Below are 24,410 nucleotides of genomic sequence, written 5' to 3'. Positions count from 1 at the left end.
CTACAGATGTTGAGCTTAGGACAGGATGACGAGTGACAGCATGATTACTGTCAGAAGCAGAGCGCCGTTCAGCTCACTCGAGCTGATATGATCAAAGGTCTGCTAATTGGGGCTCCAAATCTTCAGTGTAGTATTGCTGCCACATCAGTCTAATCGCAAGTCATTGTGAAGAAGTGAAAGTGTGTCCAATGGAATTGAGATTTGTAAATATCTACAAATACACGTGACACAAAGCATTCACTCACACTCATCATCCTGGCTGAGTCAGCGAGAGTCTTTGTCTACGAGCTGAACGGTATGGTTCAGCTCACTTTCGATATGCAAGTACATGTTCTTAGAAATATGCTTGTTTAAAGAAAGGAAAACACTCCTGCCCTTCAAGAAATATAATTGGATTCAGACCACTGGTCAACCGTATATGCTGTAGGAACCCTCCTATTCTGCTATTAGCAGTAAGCCGCTCAGAACAAAGGACAAAGGACTCTTATTCTTTTGATGATAAGCAGAAAAGTGGCCAACTCCAGATATGAAGGCTGTCATTATGACGGCGTTATCCACTTTTTGTATGAAGGGTAATACTTGTGACAGACATGTCCTCACACAGACTTTTTATACCCTTTGATACTCCATATTTTTTGTATTTACATTGGGGGGGGGGGGGGGGGGGGGGGTAAATCTGGGACACAAGTAAGTTTTGGACCTTAAAGTCTAACTTCAGGAGATAATAATCCCCTAAAAACCCATCAGAGCTCATTGCTAACTTGTAAATTTAAAGGTTTTTTGCCATAAAAAACTGTCTTGATTTGGGGTATGACCTTAGTAATTTTTCCTTCAATTAGAATCTGAACCCTACCCATATTGCTCTTCCCTGTCTCTGCTACACTATTCAAAGGCCAGATCTAATATTGTGATAATTTAGCCACCCCTGTTTGAACCAGTGAGCATTTCTGAAGAAGAGAAAGAGGAAACTACATCCACACAAGGTTGCATGCACATGGAAGCATCAGAATGGTAATGTGTTCATTTCTATTGCTGTCAACAACATTAGAAACAAAACAGTCATGGATAATATGAGCCTTAGGCTTGTTATCAGCTGGTAATGTGATGCTAATATTCACTAAATCTCTGCAGCTCCCCCTCTCCTGGAATAGAAGGGTTGCAACACTGCTCCCCATTACTGACTGCAGCCTGTTTATCAAGAGACCCACCATATGAGTACAGGATTTCTGAATAACCACTGGACAGGGAGAAAATACAGTAAAAAATAAACTTACCAGATGATGGACATGCTTGCTTTGCTAAGTGAGAAAACCCAGCTATTTTTGGGTTGAATTTGAGAAGCAGCTGTCTGAAAAACGACGATTGCTGACCTGTGTCCTCTCTAGAATTTTCGATAGGATCCAGTCTCCAAATAAACTAAATCAATTTTTGTCACAGCATCTTTAGGCAAGACATCAACACTCTAAGAATCAGATTTTTGACTATTACATGCAAATTAGCTGTGCAGCCCCATCATGCAAATAGTCAAGATTGGTACTTACAATTTTTTTACACGGTACAGACAGTCACTCCTTGGCTCTCTGAGACTGTAGGTGGTGTCCTGCTCATAAAAGCAGATATAATAGAAAGACAATGAAGCAACTTCCCCACACCTTTTACTTAAAAAACTGCTAAAGTGATGCAGTCTGTGAGCCAGAACCTGTTTATTTGTTTGATTTGAACTTCCGTCACACTTTTGTGTTCTCGGAAACACCGTCTGTTCTTTTTGCACTTTGTTCTTGTGTTTGCAGGTGTGGTATTCACAGCTGAAATGGTAGCTGGGATATGATCCGCACACTGTGACACTGAACAGACCTTGTATAGACTGAATGCACATTTTTCTAAGTGGCGAGCATCATGGGTTTTATGTCATAATATATTGAGCTCTATCATCACTGTAATAGGTAAATGTGTAAATCCCCTCAGTTCACTTCCATTTTATCGTTAACTTATGTTAAAATGATAATACTATATTTTGTAACAATTAATTAAAATAACATTCAATGAATATTTTTTTTTTAAAAATGAATTTAAAAGTATGTTAAATATTCCCTAGTTGTACCAACACGCTGCGAACATCTACTATTTACTGTAATCCTGGTAACATAGAATGCTAAATGTACAGCAGAGTACAGTACAGTACAGTACAGTACAGTACAGTTCAGTACAGTACAGTACAGTACAGTAGAGCAAGGTACTGCACAGATAGAGTGCTCCCAGGGAAACTGTGTCAGAGGAGGATTTAGAGATCCTATAAAAGGATTCCTGGTGAAAAGGACAGTTTGGAAACAAAGGATTTGATGAATGTGCTGTAATTTTAGCAAAACCCTGCATCTTGCGCTCCTCGGGGAGTGTGCTTGTCCTGTGGTAATTTATAGATATACTATTACAAACCTAAGGTCTGGGGTCTGCCCTAGCTTCTATGTGAATCTTTCTCCTCTGTAGGAGTACACCACAGGACACTGTTCCCTTTCTCACCATATATAACTCTCTGTGTTGTAATAACCTTTTGTCATGAGGTGTACTAGCTATGCTGTTTATCTTATCCAGTTGGTGAGTATTTAATCACTGCATTCAATTTGTTTATACCATCAATTATTACATTTTTGCCAGCTGTTTAAAAATGAGCTGGTATTTCATGCTAATTTTCCTTTTCCCTAATGTCTAAAAGATTTGCTGTGTGAGATTTGCCCTTTGAAAATAAGATGTGCTGCATGTTTCTAGACGTGTTATTGCCCTGTTGTTTTCTCTGGCAATGTTACAACACAGAGATATGCATTTGGGGTTTGAGAATGTGTGGCATTTGTGTGCTCCCTCTGGATACCATCTCCACATAATATTTCTGTTCTTTGTAACTGCCTTGTTTGTGCATAATCCATAGTCTGTAAGACCTTTAGATGAACCACCCTGGCTGTGTGAAAGGTTACAAGCCTGCCTGTCTCTGAGAACAGCAGGTGGATAATACAGATGTGTGTATTTCACCCCAAAGGCAAAGCAGTAACATGACAAATAACAATATTAACTTAAAGACCTTATCACCTTGGCGACATGGTGGAACATGGTGAACTGACAGGTGGTGAGAACGCTGAGTTCTGTCTAAATCTGTCACAATGAAGAAGCGTGTTGCTGTGCTGCTGGTGTTGTGGTGTGACTATCACAGATATGGGGGCAGATCTGGCTGCAGGCCTGGCCGTGCTGGCGCTACATGAGCACAGATTGAGTTAAGTGTGGAGGCGAAGTTCTGTGACGCTTGCGCAGGCTAGGCCCCGTCTTCCCCATCTGTGGTTGCAGCCGGGCTGTCTGGTGGGTTGGCAGAGGTGTGCATTCACACAGAGGATGTCGAGCCATCGCACGAGGGATCGCGTTTCACAGAAACGCTGAGACAGTGACGGGCAGACATGATCATGGAAGGAATGAGAGGGAATGAGTCACATGGCCTCATATGGCGTCAAAGCACTTGATAACCAAAGCCCAGATATTAAACAGTTAGAGGGAAGTCTGTGATGCCATCTGGACAATGTATTTGTAGAAAAAATGTATGCAAATGAAGTATTTAGCTTTTAACATTTTGTCTGTGGTTCATCTAAACAGCAGGTCATAGGAGCAAGAATGCTCACTGCATTCAGCCTCTTTAATTGTGTGTAGAGCTGGAAGACTACAATACATGTTCATCTACTACATACTTAGTTGTAAGTGTAAAAGCAAATATAAATTAAGTGTAAAATACTGTATAAAAAAAGATTTAGATTTTTTTGCTAAAGAATATTTCAATTTTGTAATCATGGTCAGAGCAGTCGTTGTAGTTGTTTTATGTGAAAGATGCTGTATTACTCTGTGGTATCCTAAATGTGTGGGCTAATCATGGATGCATCATATCCTTCAATTACAGTCCAGGAACATTTAGCCTCAGGGCTGGCTGTTGATTAATACATGGTTGGGACTCCACGTTTGCTATCCCAACAGCAGAAAGTGCTGCTAAATGTGACTCACGGGTAGGGGAGCATCCCCAGGCAATACATTACAAACGCTAGAACAGAACTCTGGAATGTCAAACATTTAAATGCTCACAAAATAACCACTCTCAAGCATGAAACATCGAGGACATTTCTGAAACCAATCTGAAAACCATAAAAAATAACATACTTTGATCTTTCAAAGCACCGCATAAAAATCACTGACTCTTATTTGTGCCAAGTGTTCTCTGAATTAATTGGAATACATGAGAATGCCGCCTGAGATGCAGTCATCTGGTTTAGCTGACAAACAACACGGGAGGATGCACATTCACAAGGACACACGATTGGATTTTAAAGATATAGATTCTGATATAAACAATCTTCTTGCCATTTGAAGACTAAACTATGTGAGCAAAATAATAAGGTGTATTCATGAGCTTTCACTGAGATGGAGAATCTCACTTGTATTCATCGCAACAACCCTATTTATAGAATTATCTTCATCTGCAGGTAGACCCTGCCAATCTGTGAAGAATGCATGAGTCATACAAAGTGTTTAAACATGGAAATGCACATAATAGAAACCACGCCAAGCAGAACAATAATGATGAACGGCATCTGTAAAGCCTGCAGTTAAGATGCATTATTCATGGATAAAAGTGAATAACTTTCTCTGAAAACGTAATTAATTGACAATGATTGGATTATTCAGAGGCTTGGTGGAATTCTACTGTTTTCACAGTCAAAATTCATATAATTTCCACCACACAAACTCAGTGAATGCTTTCTGATAAAAGATATAAATGACAGGTGAAGTTTGGTAAAGTGAACCGCACCCAAACTGGTCAATTGGATTTGAAAACTTTTCCCTCTGGATAGTATTGAGTCTATTGATGATGTAAGTAGGAGAGAACAGAATGGGCTGCACTCAAGAGTCACACAGGAGAGAAATGAAAGCCAGTACACTTCAAATTACCGTGTTGCTGATATTGTTACTGAATGATCTGAAACCGTAGCATAATATGTAGTCTGAATGGTTGCATGACTTTGGAGGCTTTGAAAAACTACTGCAGCATCAAAGAGATTCATATCATCCAACAGAATAGGGGGGCAGGACCAGACAAAAAAGTATGTTCATATTTCAGCCTGTTAAAACTGTTGCTAAGCAACTAAATCTTGATAAATAAACTAATGAAGATCCACTGCAAATTCTAATGATTACACCGTACTTGTACTGCGTGTGCATGAATGCCCACTCTTCGTGCATGCGCTTACCTGAATGTTTCTCATTGCTGCATTGGGCCATATTTGTGTGATACTGAGTGGAGCTAAGGACTGCTGCTATGGGAATACAGTGTTATTGCTGTAGAAGCGCACAGAGTCAGTCTTCTGGGATGAACAGATGGGCTTTTCGTGTAGAAAAATCATGACATCTCTTCAAAGTAGGCCTGATATTTCCTGGATAAGGCCCCTCTCTCAGTCTCTTATTTATATGTTCCCATATATCTCAACGGCCGTTTCATTTCTTCCCCCCTTTTTGTCTCTAATCCACACCATGATTACTGGACATGAAGAATTTGTGATATCAAAAAGAGATATCACAAAAGAGATATAAAATAGATAAGAACATATATCAGATATGAGCTAAATCTCCAATAGATAAAAAAAGAGATTGTTTAAGATTAATTTGTCTTGAGCGCTGCATTAAGTTAGCTTTATGTTGCCGTCATTCGTATTGGAGACATAAGCCTTTTTTTTTCAACAAAATGTTTCACAAGTGAGCCCCTGACTCCACTTCACCCCTGTCTTTGACAGAGTGTGCCTCCTTCGAGAAAAGTCGTTTATACAAATTTAAATCAAGTGACGCTTGATAACCCTTTAAGCACATTATCACTATAGAGATCATATAGTTCCAAGTCTAAGAGCTCACACTACCACACACACACAAATCGAGATCACACTGCCACACACTAACACTTTTCTCAGAATTTAACTGGGTGGTACATATTCCTCTATTTTGTAGTTGGTCATTTGCTGAATTGGTGCAGGTTAGTAAAACACCACAATGCAGATAGGAATATTGACATGATGCGAAAGCTAGTGGGTGATAAATGAGTCGAAGTTAGTAGAGGCTAATGTTAACAACTGTTGTTTATGTGTGACATGTTCCACAGAGGAGATTTTGTAATGGTAAATTCTGGTGTTGCACTCATTTCTACTTATTGATGCTACATTTTATTTATAACTGATGAGAATTAAGAATTTTCCAATTTCTGACTTAGAAAAGTCAAGAAAACACCAACAAGCAATTGGTAAGTCACTCAGATAAAGTGTATCAATCCCAACTTGGTTATTCTTAAGTATTTCAACAGAAAAATTGTTTAACAAGAAAATATAAAATCTTCAGTTGATGGAGGTGGATTTGGGAAGGCTGGATAATTCTAACCTGAGCTGGTCCTATGAGATTACATTAGGCTGCTTATCTGAGTGGCTCACCCCAGTGAAATGTGTTCAAAGTTAAACTGCCCTAAAGTCTTAGCTATTTCATATCTGTGTTTTTGAATTGATAGTCACTTCAGACACCCAGATATGCGATCAGGTGCAGAAAAGTCTTTCTGTTCATAATATGTTCCCTATAGGTTAACAAACTGTTATGTGGACACAGGAAACTAAAGACATCAATCAGTGGCTATATCACAAAGGTGGTCCTTTCGCATGACAAGATCACCATGGCAACTTACAATGAACACATTACTTACTCTGAGAGAGGATATCTTAATTTAGAGACGTATAGTTTAGGTTAGAAACTAGCTGAGAAAAGCTACACCCTTTTATCAACTCTTTTCCTGCTGAAATCACAGACAGCAAATCTGAATTAAACAACATTTAAATGTTGTCAAGCAGAAGTCTTGAATCATTGTAACCATACTGAACACTTGCTATGATTAATGTTGAATAAACTATGTACAACTATAACTAACATTTAACATGTTAGCGAGTGTATCGCATTTAGACAAAGCATGTTAAATGTGGTATTTCAGTCAACAAACAACCTCTGAGACAGGTTATGCTTTCAGCATATGTTGTCATTGGATTTAGCTTCTAAAAAAGACAGACTTCACGACAAAAGAATTCAGACTTTAAGTTCAACATCTCCTGCTGACCAATTGATCTTGCCTCATAGGACACCTCTCTGGAGGAAGTAAAGATAAAGCAAAAGAAAATATCCAATTAAAAGCATGACTGAGTCTAAGTTCATGATCATATTTTCTTTAAGGGCTCCTGTATGGAAAGAGTTTCCAACAGGTGAAAAGATTCAGCACTGTTAGTTGGTGTACACAAAATGCAGCTACAAAGTCTTGCATGCTCTCATTGCATGGGAAGAACCCTCTTTCACTGCAATCTGAACTGCAAATATACATTAGGCTAGTTCTTTTTTATTTATAGAAAATAATGTCCCGTCTGAGAAAGACTGATCCTCTATATCTGATGTTAGACAAGCAATGAAATCGTATTTATTCTATCTCTCCTCAATATGCAGTGTTACACAAACAAATAAATGAATGAGAACTGCTTTATACAAGTATCTCTTCTTATAGGTGGCAATACAATCTATCTATGTGTGTATCAGTATGCCCTTGTGCATGAACTTTGAGACAATTCATTTGTGACCCTATTATATTTCCTTTTCTCAAGAGCCTCCTTAAAACCTACAGCTTCATGCAGGAGGACACATACCAAAGTGTGAATTGCTAAACAACAGTGACATCAAGATAGAATCTTACTGACTCAATATTTGGCAAATCTCTTCCCTCGTTTGGCTCACATGTCTTTGACGTTCTTGTGGTTTAATTCCTCAAGATAGTCTTTTGCTGTCCCCTCCAATCTAGTCTTTTCCTGCTTTGAACCTTTATTATTTGCTGAAAAACTTTGTGCTTTAGTGGGCAGTTACTAGGTGACTTCTACGATAAAACCGCTTCATGCCATTCTAAAAAAATATTTTCATCTATCAAGATGACAAGGGATGGCAAGTAGACTCCATATTCAGATGCTCCAGTTCTGCTCTGTCATATCGACCTGTGTGTTCTACACTCAGTTTACCACATGTCAGACACAGGCTTTGGCAGGTCGGAGGGCCTTGGCTTTTCATATAATCCCAGTAAACATCTCTGTAATGACTTACAGTAAGCCTGTTGTATCAGTGTCATGTCTGTCACAGTGCTTTACGACCTTCATAAGCCACATGTAGTGTGTATGGATTAGAGCTCTATTTAATACCCCACGGTGAAGTTACTCATTTACTACTGTGATCACTGAGAAGGTTGAGCAAATTGGATTAATGTTTTTTTTTCCTTTTCTTTTTTTCTGTTTATTTAATGCTGCTGGTATTACATATCATTATGTGCATGCAATGTATCATTTGTTGGCAGTTGGCAGGTCTCTTGCTTGTTTTGTTTAAAGCTAGTTTGTGCACACAAGGTTAGTGTAGCTTGGCTTTTTCAACAAGACTTGATCTCCCATAAATACACACTTTGGGAATTTGTGACGAAAATATGCCATTCAATAAACACCAACTCTTTTTCTCACTTCTCACCACACCTATCATCTCCATAATTAACAGAAACGCCGCCCTTTTGTTTTTTATTCTTTTCAGTTTCAGGCTCCTCAGAGATAAGTCCTGACTGAGTTATAAGGAGCAGACCTTTTTTTTTACGAGGTGAACAGGTAACTTGACATCAGATTATTATAACAATTTTTTTTTTCATTTGTCATTCTTTGAATAGATTTTTAACTTTATGTTGAATACCTTGTTCGCTCCACTAATTCAACCTCCTTCAAGGCTTCCCAGACCCTTATTTCCAGTAAAAGAAATATATAAATATATCAGTATGGAATGACAGATAGAGATTGTACAAACCAGATGATACAGAACATTCCATCTTACGACAAAACTCACACTGATAGGACATTTCCAAAACTCACAAAAGCATTACATAAAAGCACACGCTTCTAATTTGTGTGCCAAAAACACAGAATAACCGAACGGAAACTTTCTCAACACAAGGAGGTGAAGAGACTTGACTCTTTTAAATACCTACATGATCTGCAAAGAATTGCTCAAACCCAAAAACAAAAAATATAGAATTTGATCTTCTTATACTCAACATAATTGCAATAACTGAACAATTTATACTCATTTCTACTCCAAACAATATACCCCAGGAAATGGGGCCACATCCTTACATGAAGAGAAACATGAGGAATGTTTCATAAACCACTCAGGCTAGATGAACTGAGGCTTAGAATGTAGAATTGAATAAACATTTCTTGTCCTTTATTTGACATTTATTTAGCAAACTTATGATTACAAAACCAAACAAAAACTCCCCACAGAGCTCTATCGTTCTCTCTGTGACTGTGATAAACAGTTTTGTTCCAATCACACAGAAATCTTTGGTATCATAAAGGCAATCTGTGTTTTTAATCTACTGTAGAGCCAGATAAGGGTCACATTCCTCAAACAAGAGGGACACAAAGACTATACATCCTGCTGTTACTAGAACTCTAGATGCTGAAAAGAAATCCACGTAAACTCATATCTACAAAGATATAATCACTCAAACACCTAACCAAAGGTGTTAGGCATGAATGCCCATTTTCAAAATACTTTTTGAACTTTCCATTGCCTCAGCCATAACGAATGACAACATTTAACACATCATGATATAATATGTATAATAAGCATCACTAATTCTGCATCCTGGACCTTGTCGGTCCACAATAAGGTTTTCTGTTAACTAATAACTCTATTGACTAATCTAAGTTCAAGCTTCTGCCTCAAAGTTATACTGACTTGGAGGCAAATGTTGGAGAAACTTTCCATAACTTCACAATTGAATCCTTTAATGCCCAAGAATCAATGTTAACACAAACCAAAGGTAGTCAATTTTACCCCATTACTTCTCAGAATCTAAGGGGACTGGGACAGGGGATAAGATCAACTTAATATTTCTTTAATTGGCTGTATTTCCAGTGACACAATGAAAGTCATCCATTCTTGCAATGACACTTATTCATCACTCCCGGAGAGATTTAGTACATTTTATGGAAATGTACTAATATGACATGTACTACTATTTACATATACCTCCTCCGCCACACTGAACAAACAACTGCAGTTCAACCCATCTTGATAATCTGGATACCATCTGTAAGAACTGGCATATTGTATTAATTTTTATCTCAAATTTATGTTTATGTATTTAGCAGACACTTTTATCCAAAGCGACTTACAAATGAAGACATGACAAGCTATATAAAAAAAGCTAACAATAAACTACATAGAAGGAACCCACTAGTCTGACTATGTCAGAGGTGACAGAGTAGAGACAGAGTGCAGACATAGAGGAAAGTACAGAAAGATAAAGTGCAGAGATAGAGGGGGTAGGGAAGTACAAGATAAGTGCTAGGATAGGAGATGCTCTCTGAAGAGCTGGGTTTTCAAGAGTTTCTTGAAGATAGACAGGGACGCCCCTGTTCTGGTAGCAATCGGTAGGTCATTCCACCATCATGGAACGACACATGAAAAGAGTTTGGATTGTCTTAAGCGTGGTGTAGGAGCTGCTAGACGACAGTCCTGCTACGAATGGAGGGACCAAGTTGTGACATAAGCCTTTGCAAGAGCATTCAAATAGATGGGAGCTGTTCCAATAAGCACTTTGTAGGCTAACATCAGTGACTTGAATTTGATGCGGGCGGCTAAGGATAGCCAGTGGAGTTCAATGAACAGAGGGGTGACGTGTGCTCTTTTAGGCTGATCGAAGACCAGACGCACCTGGACCATCTGCAGAGGTTTCACAGCACAGGCTGGAAGACCAGTAAGGAGAGCATTGCAGTAGTCAATTTTGACATGATAAATACTGCCGTGTGGCTTCAAATGACATGACAAAACAGCATGCTGTTTCTTTCTTCTCTCAAGGGCAACTGGCATGACCCAATGTTTGAAACTGTGAAACTGATGAGGACTGTTTCAGTGTCACAATCACATATTACCTGGCAACAATACACTGTATCTCACACAACTGAAGAAATTCAAGCAATTTCATTTTTAGAAAAAGAAGCAAACATCACCACCCACAAACCGAATAGGCTTCAGAGAGCAGCACCTGTTTTGGTCTGAGATGGGGAAGATGTCTAGCATCTTCAACCTCAGCAGCCCCTTCTTTCTTCATCTATAATTTCCCAAAAATGTCCAACATTTTCTCTTTGTGGCAGTGAACAAGAAATCAATGCTACTGGCATGTAAAATCTGATCCTTTTCCTTCTGAATTCTTTTCTATAACAGTCCATTCTTCCCCACACCATTTTACTCACTAAGATCTCCCTAAACAAAATATTAAAACTCCAAACAACAAAAGTGTTAATTAACAGGACTAACATCAAAATGAGTTCCCCCATTCATTGTGTTCCTGCAGGGCGTAGTGTTGGTTTTCATGTAACATCTGAATGTGGGACCCTTCTTTGTTTCCTGCTTTGAATGTTTACTTTGAGGTACACATGATAACATGCTATGTGTTCTGTACCTTCTTTGTGATGAATGACTCACTGCTGCTCATGGATGATGAAGACCCTTGGCTTAAGAACCGCATGTAGTCTCACTGGCCTAGATTTAAATCCCACAAGAACGGTCGTTGTCTCCATCCAGAACCCCTCCCAGTCTTTCTGACCACTTGTGTGTCATAACAAAGAGGACAAGTATGTTTCCATGATTCTTAAAGTACACAAAATCATAGTAATCTCAAGAGTGGACATCAACTTATTCATAACCTCAGATGGGATCCATCTCTCAAGCAAATATCAAAAGCTATAAACATAATTTACCATGTACAGATTTATATATTAGGGTACATAGGTTATGTTGCCTACCATCTTTTATAAGGGAAAAATTCATCTACTGATTTCTGAGTAGATCTTTATTCAATATTACAGTTACATATCATTCAAACACTTTGATTACACAGAATGATACATCTGGTTTACAAATGAAAATGTTTCATAGCAGCACTCTTCAAACTGAATGGGTCTATTTTTCTAAAAGAGTCAAAGAGCCAGACATGAAGAAAAATAAGAATGATTTATGGATTGGATGAAGATGTAATGATCTGTACAGGGGAATTCCCTTTTTTGGATACATCTCCAAAAATGTTAAAATAAATCCACTTTTGCCGTGTTTTACCGTTTGAAATCTTCCTTTGGAGTGTAAATACAGCAAGAAAATATACACCCCTCCATGATTGAATAATCATGGGAATGTTTCTAAATAGACATTATTAATAGTCATTAATAAATAAATTGCATATTAAGGTAAGAACAACATTAAAACGCAATTTATGAGATGATCATGGAGAAGACTTATTAGATAATGGGAAAGGGTTTTTTGTTGGTTTGAATTAGGGATTGAATGATCTGAAAAAGATTAATCAGTGTTAATTTTACTTGCCACTTTGGATTATACTCTGATTTCCTCCTAAAAGAGCAATCACACTGCTGTTAGCTGTTTCTCCACATGTGGAGAAAGGCTGTCAAGGCCGTTTAGGGAAAGAACATACACAGAAACATGATTATTAGCCTGTTTGCATAATCAGGGTTTCTCCAGCTGACCTGAAACTGTCAGGGGAAACCAACCTCTGAACTGTTTTGAAACACTCAGTCAAGTGTTTAAATGATTTAGACTTTCATTCCTTTTAAAACAACTTTGCTATACTATTGAAGAGTCACAAATAGCTATTTTCTCAACCTGATGAAATAAGTAAACATAGCTGCTGTGTGTCATGGTTTTAGTGCGTAAAAAATCAACACCACTCACTTTTGATTGAACCTCATACAAACTGTGAAACACTGGTGAACATGTTATTGTTAAGTTTGACCAGACTTATCAAAGACTGGGAAGCTCGTCATGGAGTCAACGTTGATTTTTCTATTATATCAGACAGTGCTTGAAGACATTGTTTGGTCATATGTCAATATGATAAACTAACTGGATAATAACCTGACGAACTCATGCACCATGAAATGATTAAAAAAGAATTGGTGGCATGGAAAGAAAAGTCATGCACAACTCAAGCTTTGAAATGCTTCAAAACGCGGGGATTAAACCCTCAGACATCTTGCAAATGCAAGAAATGAGCGTGGTTAAGTGCTTATATGAGGAAGGTGATGTAAGAGAATGATATAGAATTAGCCAAAACTACTAAAACTATTTCTTAAAGATTAGCTTCTGAGAGTTTAAGTGTGTATTCACTTTATCACAGGCAGCTTTCACGATAGGATTTGACAGTACAGAAATGATAAATCACACGTCTGATTGTGAATTTCCTGTTGTCGTTCTCTTGAATGACACATTGGCCATGAGTTTGCTTGTGTAAAAGTAAACATTAAAGTCAACTTTTTTTAAGGTTGGTATTCTTCTTGAATGTTGACTCTGCCTTCCCTTAGGCATCCACAGAAGTGCCTGAAGCGAAACAGTCAGTAGCTTCCACACATAGTGTGCAGTGTTCCAACATCAACAAATCCCATTCGAGGGAAAGAGCAAAGAATCAAGATTCTTTGGTGCTTTGACTGCTTTTCTGTCCACTTACTCTGCTCTCAACCACACCCTGACTCTATCTTCCTATCTATTTCTTTCTAAAGCAGGTGCACAGGGCGTATGTTCATTTTTATTGTACATTCAAGTCTGTCTGATCTAAGCAACACCTCCAAACATACAGACTTCTGTATCTGCAACATTTTTTTTATTTACTTAGTTATGTTTAAAGCATTACAGATGAGATTTGATTAGGTTAAAAGGCAGTTCTCACAATTATTAAAAGCAGGGTCTCAACAAGTCAGCACAGAAGTTAAGTTGCAAAAGGCCCAGCAGGAATCCAGTTATATTATTATTATAATTATCATTATTATATCATAATTGCACCTGCATGGAAATTTACATAGCCTTGGCAATTTCATTAATTTAGCTAAAGATGAACTGAATTTTATCCTTCTGATCTCTCTCCCGTATTACAGGTGGCAAACTTGCTGCGACTTTTCCAGATCCCTCAGATCAGCTACGCTTCTACCAGTGCCAAACTAAGTGACAAGACCCGTTATGACTATTTTGCCCGCACCGTGCCTCCAGACTTCTACCAGGCCAAGGCTATGGCAGAGATCCTGCGTTACTTCAACTGGACGTACGTGTCGACTGTGGCCTCAGAAGGCGACTATGGTGAGACAGGCATTGATGCGTTCCAACAAGAGGCTCGTGCCCGCCAGATTTGCATCGCCACATCAGCCAAAGTGAGCCGTTCAATGAGCCGCTGGAGTTATGAGAACGTAATCCGCTCCCTTCAGCAGAAGTCCAATGCCAAGGTGGTCATCCTGTTCACACGCAGTGAGGATGCCCGTGAGCTGCTGGTTGCAGCCAACCGCATGAACGTCACTTTCACCTGGGTGGCCAGTGATGGCTGGGGAGCGCAGGAGAGTGTGGTGAGGGGAAGTGAGGCTGTAGCAGATGGAGCATTCACCATTGAACTTGCTTCGTATCAAATCCCCGACTTTAATGAGTACTTCACAGCACTGCACCCGTACAACAACACCAGGAACCCCTGGTTCAGAGAATTTTGGGAAAACCAATTCCAGTGCAGCCTCCATGACCTGGGATGTGGAAAACACTCGCTTCGTGAGATTCCGTTTCAACCAGAATCCAAGATCATGTTTGTGGTGAATGCTGTCTTTGCAATGGCTGCTGCCTTACATAACATGAGGCAAGCCTTATGCCCCAACTCCACAAAGGTGTGCGACGCTCTTAAACCTGGCAATGGACGAAAGTTTTACAGGGACTACATTCTCAAAGTCAAGTTTGAGGGTGAGTAAAACCATAATGCTGAAATATTAGCAAAATACTGCTCATTATACAAGAAATATACTCATATAAGAGCTCATTATACACTCATCTGTAAAGTATGAAACTCCAAAGAAACTTTAACATAATATCATTTAATTTCTCCAAGTGGCTCCTGCACGTGTAGGTTGCCAAATTAGATTACATGAGTTTATATTCATTTTGCCAGTTTATTTAGAAAATTTAATTAGAACAATTATACATGTTTCTACACTGCTAATGCAGATCACTTTAGTAATGATTCAGCTAGCAATGGGGAAATTATTTCCTCATCCTCATGCTTTGAAGATGCTTTTTCATGTAAGAGCTTTTCAGTTTGAACACTGCAAAAACTCACTGTGCAAATATCATTTGTTTTCTGTTTGTCTACACTGAGCTTCAATACACAAAACATGTAACTGTGACGGCATCAGCTCATCCCCACATTACAAATATCAGGCTTACCAATTCAAATACTCTCACTTTTGTATCAGCCTTGGGTTATCTTTCGATTTATGGAAATACTGACATTTCCATTGATGGGAGATAATGGTTGGGCCACTGTGCTCTTATCCAGCTGGGTTTTTCTCCTCTTCATAATATCTAAAAAATGAAGAAAAAAAAACACTCAAAGGGCTTTATTATCTGGAGATTTTAAAAGCGGTTTAGAGGCCTTAAATTAGTCCGTCCCATGAGACATTACAACATACTAAGGAGAAAAACAGGTGGACAGTGTTTTGACCCCTTCAAGTAATGTGTCAGATTTATCTCATCTTAGCCATAGTAAGTCACACAAATAAATGATTAAATGAACGGAAAGCAAAAATCTCTGATCTGATAAAACAACTATTTGACCCCAGTTGCAGAAAGCAACCAGACACTGGACCTCATTAATACCCCTACAGTTAGACACGGTGATGGTAGCATCATTCTGTGGGAATGTTTTTCTTCTAGAGGCAGGTAGAGTAGTCAAGATAGTGAGAAAGCATGACGTGTCAGCATTTTTCAAAGTGTTGAGGGTTACAGCAACAGATTATTTCTCAAGACAACAACCTGAAACATGTCAACAAGAACATTTGCACAATGTGGGTCTGAAAACTTGTTATCAGTTATTTGCTTTTAGATTTGAGCTCTTGATTTTTATTCTCTCAAGTTTTCAAAGTAGCCTGTACTTTGTACGTTTCTGACCAGGTCCTGTTGAATTCTTAAATGGTGGCTCATTATAGCTTTGATATCATTAGGAAATTAGGAAACATTGTCACACTAAATAATTTGCCATTCATCTGGGATTTCTGTTCTGTTGTTTAAATGGACGTGATTGTTGTGTACACATTCCATTGTGTAATCTAACATTTTGCCCCTGTCACAGTCACTATTCATTTCATTCTGAACAGATAATAAAAAATAGATTTGACATGAAATAGAAAGTCACCAGAAAAAAATCTCATATTTATATTATTCTGTCAATTTAAAATAAATCTTTGTTGCACATGTCATTACACTGTACACCTTTTATTTCATAAAACCTCCTCTCTTTTTTTCCCCTTTCTCTGTCAGCACCCTTTCGTCCCCCCGACACAGAGAATGTAGTCCGTTTTGATGCCTATGGAGACAGCCTTGGCCGCTACAACATTTTTCACTACCACAAAGAAGGTGAACGCTATGTCTATCGTAAGGTCGGCTACTGGGCACAGAGCCTGATCTTAAACACCAGTTCAATCCCTTGGGCTGGACAGGTTGTGCCTACCTCACAGTGTAGTGATCCATGCAAGAAGAATGAGGTGAAAAGTATGCAGCCGGGAGATGTGTGCTGCTGGATCTGTATCCCCTGTCAGCCCTACCAGTACTTGCAGGATGAGTTCACCTGTGCTGATTGTAGCTTTGGACAGTGGCCTCTGGCCAATCTTACAGGCTGTTATGACTTACCTGAGGAGTACATCCGCTGGGAAGATGCCTGGGCCATCGGACCTGTCACCATTTCCTGTCTAGGGATAATGAGTACACTCTTTGTCGTTGGCCTTTTCCTTAAACACAACGAGACACCTGTAGTGAAGGCCAGTGGACGTGAGCTCTCTTATATTCTTCTGATGGGAGTGCTGATGTGTTATAGCATGACATTCATCTACATAGCCAAACCTTCAACAGCTGTGTGTACACTGCGCCGACTAGGGTTAGGCACCTCCTTTGCTGTATGCTATTCAGCCCTTCTAACCAAGACTAATCGAATTGCCCGGATCTTCAGTGGAGTGAAGGACGGAGCCCAGAGGCCTCGATTTATCAGCCCAGCCTCCCAGGTTGCCATTTGTGGTGCTCTGATCTCCTGCCAGCTGATAGTGGTGGTGGTCTGGCTGCTGGTGGAGACCCCAGGTGTTAGAAAGGAAGTGAGCCCAGAGAGGAGAGACGTGGTCACCCTCAAGTGTAACAGCAAGGACTCCAGCATGCTCATGTCTCTCACTTACAACTGCATACTCATTATTCTCTGCACAGTCTACGCCTTCAAGACCCGTAAATGCCCTGAGAACTTCAATGAGGCCAAGTTCATCGGATTTACCATGTACACTACCTGCATCATCTGGCTGGCTTTCCAACCCATTTTCTACGTTACCGCCAGCGACTACAGGGTAAGTTAAGTTACGCTCCGTGAGCAATCATGCTGTTTTAATGCAAAGTAAGATTACACATTTCAACATGGCAGATAGCACATGCTGTGGTTATCATTTGTAACAAATTATTTGTTCAGATGGCTTAAGGTTCTTCAAATCTGAGCAGAATACATCCGAGCAGATAATGACTTCCTCTACGCTTGAATTTGTACTTTGTATGCACTGGTGCAGTGCCTGTTCAGAATGTGTTGACTGCAGCTCGCAGCTGCGTGTGTTACACTAAGAACGCCAGAAGTGAGTGAAACAGGAACAAAACTTGAAGGCGAAATGTGTGCACCACTCATCCACACAGCTTGACTCCAGACAAACAGGTGCCAACTGTTTGTGTCTTTGCTTTAGGTGTATGTGTGTGATATAACAAACAAAAAATTGACAAAGTGAGCCTGAAACACAGGCTTACACCCAAAGAAATAGCTGTAAGCAATAGAGTTTTGAGAGGTGCAGGTCACCCGCTGAACTGCACGCAGTAGAAATGTGGGCTACTTCTTTTGAGAACTGTTCTCACTGTGTCCTGTAGATATTGACCCATTCCGAGTAAGTAGTGTCTTCACAAAAGAGATTGCATTTGAATCTTCAGAATGTTCTGGGTTTAATAGTTATTATTTACAATCCGCTGATTGTTCAGGAAACAGTAACATTTCTGCTTTTCATAAGAATAGACACATATTTGCTGGAATCCTTCTGAGAATGACTGCTTCTGCAATAGGTTAATAAGGCTACATAAAGCTACACAATGGCACACCGGAAAATGTGGAAAAATAACACGGCTGCTGTACCACATACCTTTCTTGCGCACAGCCTTTTAATTTGATATGGAGACAGCATGAATTCTCCAACCTCTGTGATACTACAGCTCTTTTGCATCATGCACATATGCTTGGTACAGTTTCAAAAAGCTACGAGGATACAACCACTGAATGGAGAACGTATTTCTTGAGAGGAGTTATGAATGCAATTACAATGCCCACTGATAACAGCAAATCACAGCCACTTGGTGAAACAACCACTTATACCAGAGCAGATTGTTCCTTCATTCTCGCAACAGTTAAAGCACAGCAGAGGAGCTCTCCGCTGATATATGTAAACAGCTCATAAACACACCTGCCCACATTGAAGTTGACAGAGTGAATGTTCAGACTTGTTCACCCATTAGTCAGTCACCTATTGTTCATCTAGTTTGATGTAGCCCATTCTGTTTTTGCTTTTACAATTAGCTGCATTCTTAGAACTATCACCAAACTTTACAGGAGTGTAGTTGTAGTCATAGCGTTGCCTCTGTCTTCCTCTCGCTTACCGCCGTTGATTTAAACAGGAAAAGTAAGTTATCATCATAATACTAGCATTCGAAAAAAGCCACCCAACAGTTAGGAGGCACGGTTTCTGGACATAGTGCAGTACGCATGTAACACAACCAGCTATACATTCAACTAAGTTAACAGCAATGATTTTTTTTATTATAGAGTTGCAACACTATCGTATTGACAAATTCTGACCTCAGACAGACAGACAGACAGACAGACAGACAGACAGACAGTGGGATCTCTGCCAATGTGCTCAAATTTTCACAATTTCATAGTCACCAGGACAAACACAAAAACAGACTCAAAAGCTGTAGATATTACCAGTACTGCTTTCACAGCTGGCTTATATGAATTTATGAGTCATCAACAGCAGGTCATTTAATAGCTTTACATAAACAAAGCTCTCATGGCAGTGGTGCTGTAACTTAAAAAATGTGGAAAATATTCTACAATGCCTTCAGTTTTAAGGTAAATTTGCCCATTGTAATTCTGAAAATAGACAGATACACAGATAAATAACTAAATAGATTACTGAACGCTAGCTGGTCATCTATGGAAAAAGGATCATGTGCTGAATTCATAGAACTGCATAGAAAAGGCTGGCTTTGATGTGGATGACTATCCCTTTGAGATCTGACTAGTTTGCAACGAGACAGAGACAGAAGGGGGCAATAGGCAGTGGAGCTTCCTGACACAGCTGCTTTTGTAGCAACGTGAAAAAGGCAGGCGAAAACCACGAGGGCTGAAAGGGAACTGAACGTCCCTGTAAGTCCCTGCGCGTAGCTTTGTGGAATGGAGTGTGAAAGACTGGGATGCTGAGTCCCAGCTGTGCTCCCTCTATCCTGGGACTCGAGTGATGCTCAGAGGAACCCTTCCTCCAGCCCATCCAGTCAACACAATTTGTAGCCTGAATGGGCTCATTAGAAAGATATAAAGCTCCCCTTTGACCAATGAATAATTACTGAAGGCACTCATCTGGCACAGTGTCTCTAGGTTTTTTTTTAGGTTTTTTTTTTTTACATGCAGTGAGATATTACTAGTGTTATCCTAGTTTTTCACTCCTCTTGAACTGTTGTCACAGCCTGATGCTAATCTCCAGATGAATAACAAATAAAGATTTGACTGTAGTCAGCCATAAAATGTTCAACTAAGCTAAACATAATCTACTGAGGCGTGAATAATACATTTGATTATCAATATTAAACACTGGAAATGCGCAGGATGTTCTCTGAACTTCAGGGAAGATGGGTCTACCTCTATGCTAGTGTGGGTCATCTCATCTCAGCAGCAAAACCAAAAAAATATGACTAGGCATCTCAGTCAAAATCCATAGTGCTTCTTTAAAACCATTAAAGGCTACAGGCAGTACAGAAAGTGCTATGTTGATTGTTATCTGACAATAATAATAAAAACAGACCTTCCCGAGATCATGCCTAATCTATGTCATTCAACTGAAATTAGAGGACATCAACACCACCTCCTGACACTATTATTGTGTCACAAAAGATTAGTAATGATAACATATACTGTGCATTTTTCATAGCACAAATTAGCTTCATTCAACAAACAATTACCACAATAAAATTGTAATAAGTCTGGTAAATTCCTCATGTTATACCAGCAGGGTTAAACTAGCTATTGGGTTGTTCATCCAATAAAGCATTTTAACAAATGTGTTACTTAAAGTCCAATAAAGAGAGGAATCTCATTTCCACTGTGAGATTTTCTGAATATATTAAACTACATTTTAACCGAGGCAGCAATGCTGTACATGTGAAAATAAAATAATACCAACAAAGGTCTCCATTGTAAAGTCAACAGTGAACCGACACAAGCAGTAACTTTAGCAGCCATGTTCGACACTACACCCTGCACTGCACGCACAACACACATCTGGAAAAAAAACGTGAGGAAAAGCTGATTCCTTGTCGCTGCTCTTCCAGAGAAACATCTTGTGAATTATTAAAACCACTTAACAGGTCGTTCCTGTGTGGCACTGTCTATGGTTTTATTCAAAGCTACTTCATATTTAGCCAGAGGGCATTTAGCCTTTTTGAATTTTGAGTTTGGCAGATCTTTATCTATAATATTTATTTTACCCTGACTTTGTTTTTTTAAACTAATGGTGCAGATACACAGTAAGGACAATCTCACTGCTATGCATTCAATTTCAAACCAGAACTTAAGTGCAGAGTGTTTCTTCAAGTAGCATAAGGGGAATCTTAAGGAATTATTTGTACATGGCTAGCTACTATACATTTCAAGATATAGATGTAAATGCATTTTTGACATACTGTAGTTGTTTAACATTGTATTATGTATGTATTAACATGTAGCAAAGATATGAAACACCTATAATCAAATTTATTTGCCTTAGCTATTTTTCTTAATTCATGCCTATCCTGAAGAAAAATAGTAAACTATGAATAAAAACAGAATGAGGTGACTTGAAAAACTTATATTTAATTTTTAACCTACAGTGTATGCTAATAATTGCCCCAACACAACGTTTCAAGCGTTGAATTTGAGAAATGTTCTTGCTTTTTTTTAAAAACATACAGCATGTTCCCATTTTGAAATCGCTGCCAGCAACACATCTCAACACTCTTAAGCTATCGAGGAAAAGAGGAGAGTAATTGCTATAGGAGACTGGGATGCTGAGGGTGGAAGCTTGCTTTGTATAGGATTTCAGCCGCTAAAGAGTTTTGGGTCTCTTTTGATGTAAGGTGCTTTTTGACCTAACGGTGGAAGCTCGCTGGGAGGGTAAAGAAGAAAAGGCAGCAGAAAATAGGTTTTCTCTCCCCAAATGTAAAAACTGAACCAGACAGCCAGTCGGTGGCTGGTTGATGGGTTAACGTTACATTATAATTCACATGGCTCACATTGTCTCAGGAAACCTTGAGCTTCACTGAGGCTAACTTTGAGAACAATTTTTAAAGGCAGCATGTGACTGATGTCTACAAGAGTGTAGTTGTGTCTGTGTTGCATTCATGTGTTCAACCTATCAACATACACTTATGTTGTCTGGACCAATCACTATACAGTTACATCATAGATAGGTGCCCCTTCAGCTGGGAGAGCACTTAGTCCAAGTCACGAGCCAAAAAGACAATACTAAAAGGAGTTCTATCAACTACAATCCATACAGACATAGACATATATTAGGAACACCCTTAAATAGGACTATAAAAGTTTAAAGTCTCCTGCAGTCTTAAAGTGTGTATATTATTATATGCATCAAAAGATTGTGTTCAGTGGCAAAGGTTTAAAAGACATTAAGACCATGCAGTGATTCCTGATTCTCTGAATCTTTCAGTGATGTTATATACAGTAAATAATGAAATCCCAAACTCTTTGCTTTTTTACACGAAGATTCATGTTTAAATATGGTCCTCAGCACTTCTCTCCATCTTTACTTTTGAAATATTCCACCTCATTCAGACGCTCATTCTGAGCCAAATCATCTCATATCATCTGCTCATAAAGTATTTCTGAGATGTTCCACCGGTTCTAACATTTTTCAGCATTGTACATCTTTTCAAGTCTGTAACTTGCTGCTGGTGTTACATTTACAATAAGTATATGTTTAGAAAAAACATCCAAATCATCTTGTCTGTATACTACATACAGTTTATTTGCACAGCAGCTAATGATGGTTTTGGAACTGGTTTGTTACTCGTTTTTTTATCTCATGTCATATGATTACAATGATGTTACAAAAACATTTAGATCGACATCTTTATGTGAGACAAAAGCATAAACGTTAATGTATGATCACTAAAACCTGCTTCTGTTCACTTGCTGTTACTTGATGTCATCCATGACAACACTTGGTGCCCACGTTATTTAAATTCCAACATTAACATTCAAGGTGACAAGCGCCTTGTGAAAAATAAATCGTCAAGCCACACACAACACAACACTGAGCTGTATCCTCTTAACCGGGAGGACAAAAAGAAAGCATTGAAATAGTTGGAAATGATGGAGCAGACTGAGGAAATGTGAGCTGGGTGGGGCAAAAAATAGTGAGGATAAGCAGATGATTGACAAGTAAATAAATACATTGCTTAACACCTCTAGTTGGAGGTCTCAGTCGATAGCAGCCCTCTTCCTCCTTCACTGCACCTGACTTTGATCCTGAATTATGAACGATGGATTTATCATTTCTATTCTGACTGCTGGGCCCTCTTATTATTAAAATGAATATCCTTGAGCAACAAAAGTGGCCTCCGATATTATGATTCTCCAATCACAGAATTAATCGACTCTTTCAGCCTGTTTAAAACCTGAACTTTTATCAAATTAAGTTTGCCACTTTTGCTGGGCTGTAGCAATTCCCAAAACACTTTAGCACTCGAGAAGTGTTAATTCATTTTTTTGTTACACATTTCTTCATCACTATATTGCTACAAAACTTATGATTCTGTCAAGAATAAAAGAGCTTGAAGCCAGATTTATTCAACTTGTCATCAAGCAATAATTTGGGGGTTTCGATTTTCATCTTCCTTTCATCCTCCAGGTGCAAACTACAACCATGTGCATCTCTGTCAGTCTCAGTGGATCAGTGGTGCTGGGCTGCCTTTTTGCTCCGAAGACCCACATCATCCTGTTCCAGCCACAGAAGAATGTCAGCACCCTCAGGGTGGCGACCACCCGCTTCAGCGTCAATACTGGCCCGGCCTCCAGTTTTTCTCAAGGTACCACCTGATAGACACCAAGGCCATTTTTTGGTGTAACAATCTGATTATTTTTCTTTCCGCCTTCATGTTTGTTGGACCACCTTTCTGACACATTCCCTTTGATTTTTTATTTTGTTTCCTTTGAACTCATGTATTGTGTATGAGCTCTGGGAAACCGAAAAAGAAAACAATCGACATATTGTTTGTTTAGAAAATTGAAAACCAGTGGGCCACGATTTGAAATGGTTAATGTGACATTAACTTTATATACGATTGCATGATTATTTTGCTGCCAATTCATTTGGGAGCAGAGAGCGCTCTTGCTTGTTGATAGTACTGTATCTCAGTGGAAAAAGGAGCATCAAAGGCATTTGTAATGTTACATAGAGTAACTGTAACATTTGGGCTACATAATATAGCCATCATGTTTTTTCCATGTTTTGCAGCGTCAGCCTCCAATGTTGTTCCAACAGTGTGTAACGGTCGAGAGGTGGTGGACTCGACAACATCGTCCTTGTGAAGATCAACGGGGTTTTTTTTGCCAAGCATTGTAAACAGTTATATAATCACTAGTCCTGAATCAGGTGTCTCAGATATCGAAGAGGTCACACAGATGATCGTCCTGACTTTGTTGTCCTCAAAGTGCTGTGAGTACAATGTCCCGATTTCTTTTCTATTTTGTTTGTTGACTCGTAGCAATTTTACATGAGATGCCAATGAAGTGAAATATAGCCCTTGTTTTTAAAGATTCAACTTGCAACGATGGAGTACAATATAGTAAATCTGTTAAATGTATTATATACAAGACGTTTTTCATGTAGATTCTGGTGAACCAGTTTGTGCTTTCTTGTAATTTT

The 24,410-nt window shown here is 39.0% G+C and overlaps 1 protein-coding gene across 1 annotated transcript in view; it reads left to right on the top strand.

The window, feature by feature from the left end:
* The window catches only part of grm2a (glutamate receptor, metabotropic 2a), a 37,172-nt gene extending 12,792 nt beyond the window's left edge, over positions 1-24,380 (top strand). The window contains exons 3-6 of the mRNA XM_072382221.1: positions 14,058-14,895; positions 16,468-17,531; positions 23,394-23,571; positions 24,000-24,380. Coding sequence (XP_072238322.1) covers positions 14,058-14,895; positions 16,468-17,531; positions 23,394-23,571; positions 24,000-24,073 — 2,154 coding nt within the window. The 3' untranslated portion in view covers positions 24,074-24,380. The remainder of the gene's footprint in view (positions 1-14,057; positions 14,896-16,467; positions 17,532-23,393; positions 23,572-23,999) is intronic.
* The last annotated feature ends 30 nt before the right edge of the window (positions 24,381-24,410 follow it).

Source organism: Leuresthes tenuis, unplaced genomic scaffold (genome assembly GCF_036924035.1).
Source record: "Leuresthes tenuis unplaced genomic scaffold, fLeuTen1.0.hap1 SCAF_3, whole genome shotgun sequence".
In the NCBI taxonomy this organism is placed as follows: Eukaryota; Metazoa; Chordata; class Actinopteri; order Atheriniformes; family Atherinopsidae; genus Leuresthes; species Leuresthes tenuis.
The sequence above is the reverse complement of the archived record's forward strand: the minus strand, read 5'-3'. Positions and strand labels throughout refer to the sequence as shown.